Source organism: Canis lupus, chromosome 24, assembly GCF_048164855.1.
Source record: "Canis lupus baileyi chromosome 24, mCanLup2.hap1, whole genome shotgun sequence".
In the NCBI taxonomy this organism is placed as follows: Eukaryota; Metazoa; Chordata; class Mammalia; order Carnivora; family Canidae; genus Canis; species Canis lupus.
Window position 1 is genome coordinate 10,781,281 of NC_132861.1, and position 12,794 is coordinate 10,794,074.

A 12,794-nucleotide genomic window follows, 5' to 3' on the forward strand; every position below is an offset into this window, starting at 1 on the left:
GAAGAAAGACATGGTTTCATGGTTCCTCAGTGGTGTACTGGATGAAATGAAGCTTACTACAAATGGTCGCAAATAATCTGATCCTTTTCCTACATTCCTTTGCATGCATTCCCCTAGATGTATGTAACAGGCATCATGTTGGCTCTTGCTTTTGTGCTTCTAGGAATGCTGTTCCCTCTTCTCAAAGGCCTGCCTATCTGTCCCTCCTTTATGGAGCGATTCCCTTTGTCCCTCAAAACTCAGGTCAAGATTTATCTCCTTCAGGCCTGACTTCCTGGTCTAGTAGACCTGCCCCCATGGCACCCATGTTTAATTCTAGAGTGGCTCTAGTCCATATCTTGACTGACTGTGTGCCGCAGGGGCTAAAACAAAGCCCCTTAGTAAATAGATACTAAGTGAATATTGCCCCAGTAAAGATGTATTGAATGAATGTATGAGTGAGTGAATGAATGAATGAATGAGTGAATGAATGAATAAGAGGATAGGGGAATGAGTGGTTAACTAGGCAGACAAGTATTCTAAAAATATGAATAATTAGACTGCTTTGGTTAAAAAGATCTAGAATGTTGGTAAAACACCCAATAATTTATCCATTTAAAACACTCCTCTCTCTTCCCAACAGAAGTTCTTTGTATAGTATTGCACAAATAGAGGAAAACTGTTTAAAAATAGGTTCCAATTAATGATCATTTCTCATTGTAGAAGAAATTTTAAACACATCTAAACTTCTACTGTTGCCATTGAAACTCTGGGCTTTGCACTTAGAAGGAGTATGTTTTTGTTCAAATTTCAGATCAAAGAGATTTACCTCGATTGTTTTTATATAATTTAAGATGTAATCAGAAAACTTTAGCAAGTAGTGCTTTCAGAACTTCTCCTTTTATATGTATTTTATCTGAGGAATATAACCTTATTTATTACTGTGGACTGAATGTATCCCCCACACCCCAATTCATATGTTGAAGTCTTAATGCCTGATGTGATGATATTAGGAGGTGGGGCCTGTAGGAGGTGCTTAGGTCATGAGGATGGAGACTTTGTGAATGATATCTGTGCTCTTATGGAAGAGATCCCACAGAGTTCCCAAGTCCCTTCTGCCACATGAGAACATAAGAAGATGTCTACAACCTGGAAGACAGCCCTCATCTGACCCTGATCTCAGACTTCCAGCCTCTAGAACTGTGAGGAATAAATGTTTGTTATTTATAAGCCACCCAGTTTGTGGTATTTTGTTATAGGAGCCTGAATGGCCATTCATTAAGATTTCATATTCTGAGCTAACAACTGGGCTAACCAATACAGCAGAGGGAATGTTTAAATTCAGCATATTGGGTGTGGAAAGGATGTCTACACTCTTTGGAAACAACAGATATGCAGATCTTCCTCAACTTTTGATGTGGTATTTCCTGACAATCCCATCATAAATTGAAAATAACATAAGTGGAAAATGCATTTGATACACCTAACCAACCAAACATCATAGCTTAGCCTAGCCCACCTTAAACGTGAACACTTTTATATTAGTCTCCAGTTGGGCAAAATTATCTAACACAAAGTCAATTTTATAATTGAATACTATACTGAAAGTGACAAACAGAATAGTTGCCTATGTAGAGAATGGTTGTCAGTGTATTGTCAGCTGTTGACCCTTGTGAAACATGGTTGACTGGGTGCTGTAGCTGCTGCCTAGCCTCATGAGAGAGGATCAGACTGCATATTGCTAGCCCTGGAGAAAAATAAAAAGTCAAAGTATGGTTTCCACTAACCATCTAACACCCTCTTAAAGTCAAACCATCATAAGTTGAGGACTGTCTAAGAAATAATTAGTGATGGAACAAGAGCCTTTCTCTTCTTTTCAATACAAGTCTCTAAATATCTTGTTGGTCTAGGGTCTTTTAAGTAATTTAAAAATATTTTCCCAAATAAACTGTTCTTTGAATTAGGTAGACATTAGCAGAAATCACAGGTCAGAACTGAGAGTGATCTTACTGATAGAACATCAAGCTTAACTAGTTCATTCAGGTAAAGTTTTAACTTGGTTGGTTTCAATGATCCAACATTTATAAAATCCATTTACTTTATTTTGTGACCTCATACTCTGCTGCATTATGCATTTAAAAGTTTCCATGTCCAGCAGCTGTCTTCCTCTCTTTTCATACTCCTAAGAGGAAAAAAGAATAATTAATGATGAACATAGCTGCATTTTGTTTAGTCTAGGAGCAAGAGCCCAAAGGATTGAATGTCTAATTACACTTACTTAAACCCTGTCAACTTCTAACATGGTATCCCTTTTGTTCATTTCTCTGATGCATTCATAATTTGTTTCTAATTCCATTAAGAAATTACAATTAAAGTGAATTTATTCTTCATTGCTATTTTATAGGAATTAAAAGGGTTGTACTTTTCCCTGAAAAATTAACCATTAAAGAGAGACTTAAATTACACAGATGAATATTTAGAAAGCTCACCTGGTCAATTCCTACCTGAAAGAGTACACTTAAGTTTTGTAGCTCTTCTAGGGTAACTTGATGTTCGATCTCATAAAAAAGAAAAAATTTTTTAACATATAGTACTAATGATAATGTCCATAAAATGCAAGTTCTGGAAACCCATAATTTCTCTCTTTATGAGAGGCCAGTGAAATAGCTGAGCCTCTCAGTATAACACTTAGGATATTCCAACCCTCATTTTCCTCATTTCTATTCCAATTCAACTGACTCCTCAGTTCTCAAGTCTGGAGAAAGGTTGTTTGGATGAGCCTGGAAAGAAGGAAGAGGTGGTGAGGTAGTAGAGGGAAAGGAAAAGATAAACACAGACTTACAAGGACTAGACGGAAATGGGAAAAGGGAGACTGAAAATATTTTGCTACATCATATCCCAAAGATCCTCTCTTTCCTGTCAGGCAACCTGTGCATTAGACTTATCTTCTGCCAAATCCTCTGCATCTCTCCCCCACCCCACCCTATCCCATTCCATCTCACACCAGGCTGAATCAGGAGGAGGTCTAGCGAGAGGTAGTCTGGGATCTCTCTTTCTAGGCTACATTTTCTGAAGCTATGCTTGAAGTTCTTGGTATTAGGGAAATGGGCTTTTAGTCACCTGTCCTTATCTCAATAAATAGAGACTATAGGATTCCTCCTCTTACCTCCATCTCTGAGCTACTATCGCAACAATTTGGCTTTCTTTCATTGTTGAAAATCTTTAAACTTTTGGCTTGGAATGAATGAATAAATGCTGACCAGTGGGTAAAGCCAAGTTAAGCTCTGGGTTCTTGCACCATCTCATAAGGCTTAAGGAAGATAGCAAAGGATGGAACTGACTATTTCCCCAATAGGATCATTCTCTGAAATCACTATGACCAGCCTCCAAGCTTCCAAGATGTTGTCCTTTACCATAAAACTCAGACACCAAAGCCATTGAGAGACCCATCATTTTATAAAATTGAAGTACCTTTCAAAAGACAGAATTTGTCTTGAATCATCCCATAATTATTTTTTATTTGCTTTCATCAAAAAACAAAATTGGAAACCTAGCTCTAGAATGGGAAAACACTCCACCTGAAGATTCTAGTTAAAATTTCCCTGTAGGGCTTTTCTGGCAAGGCCTGAACCCAAATGGTGATATCAAACAGCTGACTGAGGTAATGATCTCAATAGTATGAAAGATGATTCCATCACACTGAGGGACCATTTCACTTACCCAACAAAAGTTATGACCCCTGAATGAATTCCAAATCAGCTTGGACCAAACCTCCAGATCCAAAAAAGTAGATGAGAGTTTACCAGGCTTACACAAAATGTATATGAGAAAAATGTACACGAATCTGAGGCCTGACAAGGTGGCATCTCTAAGAGTATGTGACTTCACTTCCTGCACCCTAGATGTGAATTCCAGGGGGGTGAAACAATTTTTTAAAGAATTTGAAAATTATTTTCCTTAAGACTGAAAAATTATAGGGAAGACATGCTATTATTTTTTCCATTTTTTCCATTGCATTTATCTGAGCCTTATGATTTTATTTTATTATTATTATTTTTAAAGATTTTATTTTATTTTTTTTATTTATTCATGAGAGACACAGCGAGAGCGAAAGGCAGAGACACAGGCAGAGGAGAAGCAGGCTCCATGCAGGGAGCCTGATGTGGGACTCGATCCGGGGTCTCCAGGATCACGCCCTGCGCCACTGGGGCTGCCCTGAGCCTTATGATTTTAAATATAAATACTTTAGGAGCCTATATGTTACATAAAATATTTATATTCCTCAACCAACAAAATGACTTTAGATTTGTACAAGGCAATCACAACATTGCATATATCTTATCCTTCTGTCTGTCTTTCCACTGCCCCGATACCTCTTCCTCTTAGCTTCAAAATTTCCAAAAATCTATACTGTGTAATTATTTGTCCGCTAACCCCCTTATTACATGGCCTTTGACCTTTCTCTACTTCCATTACTGAAAGAGAATAAACAACAAAAAAATTGCCCTACCTCCCAGGAGGGGGCTCCCCAATCCAGAAAGAGACTAGCTCATCTCTCAATAAATTTACTAGAAATGCTGCTGAGAGAATAGCGTGAACGCCATCATTAATAGTAGTAATGAAGGGCATGAAATCTACAGCTGGAGTGATTATACAATTTATAAAGGGCTTTATGGTCATTTTTATTTAAGTGTAAAATGTAACCAAAAAACCTCGCATTCTCCCCAGGGCCATCCCTCTATCCCCAGCAAATATTCTATCCCTCCCTGCTTCATCCTACACTCATGACACTCATACAGCCTTCCGATCTTATGAGGTTTACTCTTTGTTATCCTGGTCATTCTATTCCATCCTAGCTACAAACGCAGATTTTCCTGGATCCCCTTCTCCCACTTCCCACAAAAATAAGGAAAGGTATGAAAGGTAAGTATTTTTCAGCACTGCAGTACAAAACTATGTTAACTAAATCTCCATCGCACTTAAGAAAACAGTTCTTAAATCTCACAGACCTCATCAAATTTTCATATGTCATGACGGAAATTGAAAATCCAATGATCATTAGCCAACTTCTTTTGAAAAGGCGCAATATAAATACATTTTGGAAAAACACGGCTACAAAACAGAGCCATTATTGTGCTTTTCCTTGAAAATATAAATCAGGCCTTCACATAATTGCATGTTTTTAAAGCAAATTTGGAACACAAAGCAGAGAAAACATATGTCCCTTCTGGGTACTCCTGTGCTTGGCAGAGCTTGAAAATTCGTAACTGCCATCGACAGCAAGTCACATTGTATCACTAAAAAGCTTGAATGACTTGTTTTCCTACAAATAAAAACAGGGAAAAAAAGCCTATTTTATTTCCAAACTATCATAGCTATAGTGACAACCATAAATAATTCAGTCTACAATTGTGGAGTCAAATTTTAAAGATATTATCTATTGCCCAGCAATGCATTTTGCTTCACTCAAATACAATTTCATAGAAAATTACCTGGATAATTCTCTAATATCCTATATTAGAGGGGATTCATGGAGCTATGATTTTGCTTGTCCTTACATTGCAGTCTCCCCAAAGCAAGTGGTTTTTATGATTAGAGTGGTTTTCCCATAAGGATTCATTTGCCTGCTGGTTGCTGATTTGCATTGCAGATGAGGTCTCCTATTGTTACAGCCTAACATCTCTTCTTCTCACTGTAAGAGTCTCCTCAGTCAGGATGGTTTAGAGGTAATTTTACATCTACGACGAGGGAATTGACTAATTAATCGAATAAAGTATCCTTTTGAAAAATCTGTTCCTTGAGCGGCTGCCTCTATAGCTTCAGAAAATAGATATGATCCTGTGGTCTTAAGATTCTAAAAGAGAAAATAACTCCAGAGGCTTTGGGGAGTTCCACGGGTTGAAATTTAGGAGATCCCGTGGCAGATTGTCCTGATGAAGAGGAAAAGGGGCAGGCTACAGGGAGTTCTGCAGTGAACCTAGATGGTGAAAACATTTGTGTGCAAAAGAATCATAGCATAACCTAGGAAGAAGAGAAAAAAAGGGGAGGGGAGGGGGGCCTGGGTGACTATCCCAGGGACTCTCAGACTCACCCTTAGCCACTGCTTTAAAATAAATGGTCTTTTTAGCGATATTAGAAGCAGGAAGATTAAAAGAGTAGCTTCAATTTTTAAATAATTATTGCAGCCTTAGGCAGCACTGCCACTACCATCCAATCTTTATGGAGTGTATCATGAGCTGACCACTGGGTATTTTATCTGCATGTTTCCATTAATCTTCACAACTCTGTAAATGAAATATTATTATGATCCCTATCTTAAATATCAGGAAACTGAGGCACAGAGAGGTCAATGAACTTTCCCAGCTTTGCACAACTAGCAACCGCTGGAACTAGGATCCTAACACAGGCTCTCTGTGCTGCTGACCAAGTCACCTACTGCCCAGCTCAGTGTTTTGCTGCCCAGTCTCTGCCTGAGGTCCTGACCGGCTCCTGAGAGAACACAAATGTGGAAGCACGTGACTTCAAAACCTTATCCTGGGGCACCTTGGTGGCTCAGTCAGTTGGGCATCTGCCTTCTGCTTGGGTCGTGGTCCCAGGATCCTGGGATTGAGTCCCACATTAGGCTTCCTGCTTAGTGGGGAGTCTGTTTCTTCCTCTCCCTCTGCACCTCCCCACTACTCATGCAGTCTTTGTAGATCTCTCTCTTTCAAATAAATAAATAAATAAATAAATAAAATATTTTTAAAAATAAAAGACCTATACTGTTCACTATCATTCCTGTCCCTCCTCTGGAGAGTCTAAAAATCACAGTGGATTATTTCAGTGCAAGTTGCTAGTACCTTAAATATGATCCTCAAATTCCCCTTCACTTGGAGGTATTCTTAGTTTCTTATTTTGGTTATGGTTAGATGTTACGTGGTCAAAAGTATGGTGACATTGGAAGCGTCAACTCCTCTCCCTTGCCTCAGTGACTATTAAAGACTTCCCACCATGGGCAGATTTTACAGCTTATGTAAGCTTTTAAAAGGATCCAAATTTGTTGCAAGGAGCATCCCAAGCATTTCCCAGCGTGCTTCTCTAAATTAATCTAAAATGAGTACATTGCTGCTTTTCCAGCTGCTTGGGTAGATTCTATGGCCTCCTAGTACTTTAGAGAGAGGGGAGAGAGAAAGAGAAACACTTCTTTCAGTCTTCCCAGGTAAGTAGGACAAAGCTGACCTTGCGTATGTATTCTGATCAATAATAGTAATCAAGTCCTGTGTTAAGGAGAATTCTGAGGCAATATTCACTCTTGGCACAGAGAAGCCAGGATGCATTCACTCCATCTGCCATGAGTACTGGAAGGAAGAGTGAGACTGAAGGAACACATCTGTACCATGAGCAGGACAACCAGGAGAAGAGACCACGAAGGACTGAGCTTGAAGGCATCTGAGTACCCATGTGGTCATACCCCTTCCTTTACAGTTGGGGAACTGAGGACCAGAGAAGATAAGTAACTTACCCAAGGCCATATCAGTATCAAGACTGGAAGTCTGGTTTCCTTCTACAATGCACATGGGATAACCCTTCCCGCTGCTGGAACAAGGTGACTGGAAGTTTCTCCTTGAACCAAGTGCAGAGTTAGAAGGACAGGGATGTTCCCACTTGTTATCAGAGCCTCTCTGGAGCTTTCCTCATGCCATCTCTCCTCACTGTCCTTCACTGCAGCCCTGCCTTACCAGGAGATGCCAGGTCCTTAACTCATACCGTATGCCCCCTTTTTGTCTGTCTCCTGAGGGCACTTCCTTGCCTACCACCTGTAACTCTTCTACCTGTTAGCCTGCAAAGGGAAGAGAGGCTCCTGCCATGCCCTCTGGAGTTCTAGACACTGACAGTTGAGAATCAAGATCAGAAAAGGAATGACCTATAGTCTGGGATAGAATCAATCAAAGCAAATCCAACTTCATCGCTCATTGTTGTGGCAAACTATAAAAATGGCCCATGTTCTTTGCCAAGTTACAATTCCTTCTCATTTTGTCTCGAGGTTTGGCTCAGTGACTTGTTTTAGTCAATGGAAAATTAGAAAACATGATACAAATGGAGGCTTAAAAAGTGTTTGCACAAGTCCTTTGGTTCCTGCCATCAACATGAGGACATGCCAAGTCTAATCTGTTAGAAGATGAGACACACTCATCTCAAATTGCCCCAGTCATCCCAGCCACTCAGATCTTAGATCAGCTGATAACCTACTGGTTTCCAAACATGTGAGCCAGCCAGTCACGATGAACAGAGCTGTCTAGCTGACTCTGCGAGTATGTGAGAAACCAATGCTTGGTGTTGGATGCCACTGAGATTTTGTGTTGTTTGCTATGCAATCTCATTATGGCAACAGATGACTGATGTACTGTCACTTATGTATTGGTTGGGGTTCTACCACAGGCAAGTATGCCTGAAATATCAGCCCTTCCAATGTTAGATACTGTACATCATAACTTTTAAACTTTTTTTGATATAGCATATATGCTATCAATTATATATGTATATATATATATACACACTCACAATTTTGTGAAATTTTATATTTTTATATATAATTTATAGCATGCATGTGTGTATATGTATGTTTAACAGATTTCTCACTGAGGACTGTGATATCAAAGAAAGTTTGAAAGTCATGATTGTGAAATTACATTTAAAAATATATATTTAGGGATCCCTGGGTGGCGCAGCGGTTTGGCGCCTGCCTTTGGCCCAGGGCGCGATCCTGGAGACCCGGGATCGAATCCCACATCAGGCTCCCGGTGCATGGAGCCTGCTTCTCCCTCTGCCTATGTCTCTGCCTCTCTCTCTCTCTCTCTCTGGGACTATCATAAATAAATAAAAATTAAAAAAAAAATAAAAAAAATAAAAATATATATTTAATTTATATGACAGGGAAATAGAGAGAGAAAGAGAGCGTGAGAGTGGGGAGAGGCAGAGGGAGAAAGAGAAGCAGAGCTTGATCCCAGGACCCCGGGATCATGACCTGAGCCCAAGGCAGACACTTAACTGACTAAGCTGCCCAGGAGCCCCTACCTTTAATATATGTGATATACTCTACTTCTTATTCTATTCTATTTCCCTTTTTTCTCCCCCCAAATTGTGCTTATCATCTGCCAAACTGATTTCATGACCCACTAGAAGGCCAGGGCCTGCAGTCTGAAAACCTTGAGCTTCTGTGCCACAAACTTTCTCATGTTAACAAATGGGATTCATTCATTTTTGTGTTCTCATATCCTTCTTGGGAATGGGCACAAACAAGCACTCAACAAATGTTTGTTGAATTCGATTAAATTGAGGGAAGCTTACAGCTACAATATTTACTGGTTTGCATTTTTAATCCTTGTCTGCTGATTTTATCTTATCTCCCAAGATTTCAGGGACATGACAATTACTGTTCCCCCAGCTCCACTTCTAGATTCAGTGGAAACCAATTATGAGTCACTATTCACACACAGCTCCACCAAGTTAAAGAATCTTTTCTAACCGGTGCCCTGTCTACCTACTTTCAGTAACAGACCAGTCTGTGGAAGTGGTGATCCCACCCTGAGCCTGTGCAGATGGACACGTGATGTTGAGAAGGTGAGGGATGGGTACTATATCATATCTATCATCACTTCTCTGCATCAAGCATGGTGTCTGGCAGAGTAGGTGCTCAAAAAATACCTATTCAGCTGAATCTAATTTACCTCATCCCTCTGAGGCCTGGTTTCTTTGTGTATAAAGGAAAGGAAATTGATCAGGTTCTTTCCAGGCTTAAAAGCCAGGTTCTAAGTAGTCTGACCAAATCTGAGTGTATACATAGGTGGAACGAGCAACTACCTATATACTGTGCCTTAACTGTGTCAAGAAGAGCCCTACCACGCTGACAGATGCTCTACTTCCTGAATAATGTTGGAGTCCAGCCAGAGCTTTCTTTTCCACATTAAGTTACTCAGCCTAACTAAAGTACAAAAACTTCTGCAAAGGTAAATTTAAGCTATTATCAGGCTAAAAGACCAAATAAGAAAGAAATTACTAGGTCTTTCCCCGAGAGTAGGCCTTGAGAGAAGGATGAGTATTATATGAAGCAGTGGGCCTAGGGTTGTACAGGAACAAGGCTGGAGCCCTCTAAGATTAAATAAGTCTGGAGATAGTGATGATAAACTTGAACTAGCCCACAATGGGCCGGCCCTGTTGCCTACCGTCTTCCCTCGGCTCTTCCTCACTGGCTGTCAGCACGGAAGTTAGTGGCGGTGCTGAAAAAGTCTTCATCTCCTATATCCAAAGCCAGTATTCTACTCTATGAGCAACTCTCACTCTTGAAGTTTCTGACACAAACTAAAAATAGCTGCTGTGTGCTTGTTTTCCCACAGCTGATTCAAATATGTGCCACTTAGACCAGCCCTTTTTTACTTTGAAGTGGCTTCAACCCACACCCTCCTGCATAGCCTTGATTCTGCACCATCCCACACATACTTCATGCCAGGAGTTTCAGATCCTGTCACTATTCTGAGATGGCAACAGGAGCCTCAGGCCTCAGAGATCCCCTGCCAAACACAGTCCAGTCACAAACGTGTAGCCAGCATAACTGAAGTGTCCAAACCGGTTAACTCAATTAGGAAAGGATGAAAACCCAGGCTGGCCGCAATCAGTAAAAAATTCACCCTCAAAGTGCCCAGGTGGCTCAGTTGGGTTGAGTGTCCAATTCTTTATTTTGACTCGAGTCATGATATCAGGATCATAAGATGGAGTGCCAGCCACAACCAGTAAGAAGCCTGCTTAAGATTCTCTCTCTCTCCCTGTGGCCTGCCCTCTCCTCCAAAACCACCTCACCCTCAACCACAACATGCCCCACACAGCTCTGCCATTCTCTGACAATGACCAAAACCTCCTTTAACTATGGTTGACTGAACAAGAGTCTGATGGGCAAAGTAAAGGTAGGAGTAGAACCTACACGGGAGCCACCAGTTTCAGACTTTTAGAACTGCCACTCATTTTCCATCACGAGTCAATGCACACTCAGAAAACGAAGGTTCCACAAAACACTACTTGTACTTGTTCTGCTACACTCTGGTATACCTCCTGTCTCTCTCTCTCTCTCTCTCTCTCTCTCTCTCTCTTTTTTTTTTTAGTTTCCAGTCATATTCCAGTAAATTACTCTCCTGACCCATTAACTGATCTCACCCATACTATGAAGATCCTGTCCTGAGGAAAGCTCCCTTTAATATATTAGCTGCATGGGTCATAAAGGCAAAAATAAAATTAAAATTTTAACTCCTCATGATCCACTTACACCCGCACTGTCCTGTAATCCCATTTCTGCTTCTTTGACCTTGTGTACCTCAATCAGTTGTGTGTCATGGCTTGTGCTATTTCCTCCATGTGGGGTGGCCTCTACTTCATCCAACCTCAGAAAAAACTCTTAGTCATCCTTGAAGACCCATCTCTAATGCCACTTCCTCCATGAAGCCTTCCTTGTCATCTCTCTGTCTCCTCATTACGAGTGAGTCTTTTGTCTACAAATCTTCCTCTCTTAGTGAGCTCCTACTTCAAAAATTAGCCATGAGTCCATCATCAGCTGTACAGATTTTTGTCATTTTTGTGTTATATACTTAATATGTTTCTTTAAATAGACTTGTTTATCTTACATGCTACCTTCTTTAGCCACATTCTAAACAATAATAATTATGAAATAATAGGTTTGATGTGCTTGTTAGATTTCAAGTGCACATTTACATAAATATTTGCTATTACTGCAATTTTTAAAATCTTATCCTAATACCATTTCCTTGAGGAAAAACTGTGCTAGTTGTATAAAGTCTTGAGAGACTATATTTTGTGTAAGCTTGAGTTTTCTCTAGGGCTCAGTGCATGATATCACTCCATAATCGTTTGCCGAATTGAAATCAAGTAAAATGGATTAAATGGAATTTATTCACACCCTTAACATATTAGCAGGAATCTGATTTATCTGAAGAGGTAATTGTGACCTTGAAAAGCAAAGAATGATATTGGAAAGGAACCGGACATTTTTAAAAAAGTGTTGAAAGACATGGAAAGGAGAGAGAAGAAGTATGGTGAAACTGGCCTAGTGGTTTACAGGAGAGGCTCTGGGAGGTGCATGCATTAGGGAGGGAGCAGCAAACACAAGAATGGGACCTTCTATGGGGAGAGCCCACAGCACAACTAGTATGAAGGCTGGCTTAAAATTGGGTTATTGGCCATGGACCCTAGGGGATTCCAGCCAAGTCCCAGAGACTTGCATGGCCCACGAAGGTGTGGTTCTACTTCCTTACCTTCTCCGCCCTCAGGCTCCCAGCCAGGTCCACATGGTGTGGTGGTGTCCTCCCCTGAGCCAGATCCTCCATTCCGATGGAGTGGCTGCGCATCTGCCTAGTCAGGCAGGCCCGAAGCAGCCAGGCGTGGGGGGTCGGCCCTTGGCAGCCCCTGCTCCGGTGAAGACTGAGATCCAGCAGGGCAAGTCTGGGCTCTGAGCATTACTGGCTCTCCCAGGATGGCTGCTGCATCCAGGATGCTGTCCAGACCCCACCCCAGAACACAGTCATGTTAGGGGTCCCAGTAAGGAGACCAGGTCTCACTCCATCTCCATTGCCCATGACCCCACATGCAGTTGCATTGTGAGCCGTCTAATCTAGGAGGGGACACCAAAAGTAGGAAATGACTTTGGGGGGCGAGGGGTGGAGGCAGGATCTCTACCTTGACTGACCAAGATGGAAGCAGATATTGGAGCCCTTCCCACTCTGCTTTAAGGAAGAAAGAATAAAAAAGAAAAGAAAAGAAAGAAAAGAAAAGAA

At 40.9% G+C, this 12,794-nt stretch overlaps 1 protein-coding gene across 4 annotated transcripts in view; it reads right to left on the minus strand.

The window, feature by feature from the left end:
* Positions 1-12,511, minus strand: part of LOC140615736 (cilia- and flagella-associated protein 337-like) — a 37,171-nt gene extending 24,660 nt beyond the window's left edge. For 2 of the 4 annotated variants that reach the window (XM_072795560.1, XM_072795562.1), the window contains exons 1-2: positions 12,276-12,511; positions 2,078-2,161 (exon numbers count right to left, since the gene is read on the minus strand). In XM_072795560.1, coding sequence (XP_072651661.1) covers positions 2,078-2,161; positions 12,276-12,368 — 177 coding nt within the window. In that variant the 5' untranslated portion in view covers positions 12,369-12,511. Of the gene's footprint in view, positions 1-2,077; positions 2,162-7,480; positions 7,582-10,181; positions 10,320-12,275 lie in introns of those variants that run through there. The other 2 variants (XM_072795564.1, XM_072795563.1) reach the window with 2 other exon arrangements.
* Positions 12,512-12,794: the final 283 nt, after the last annotated feature.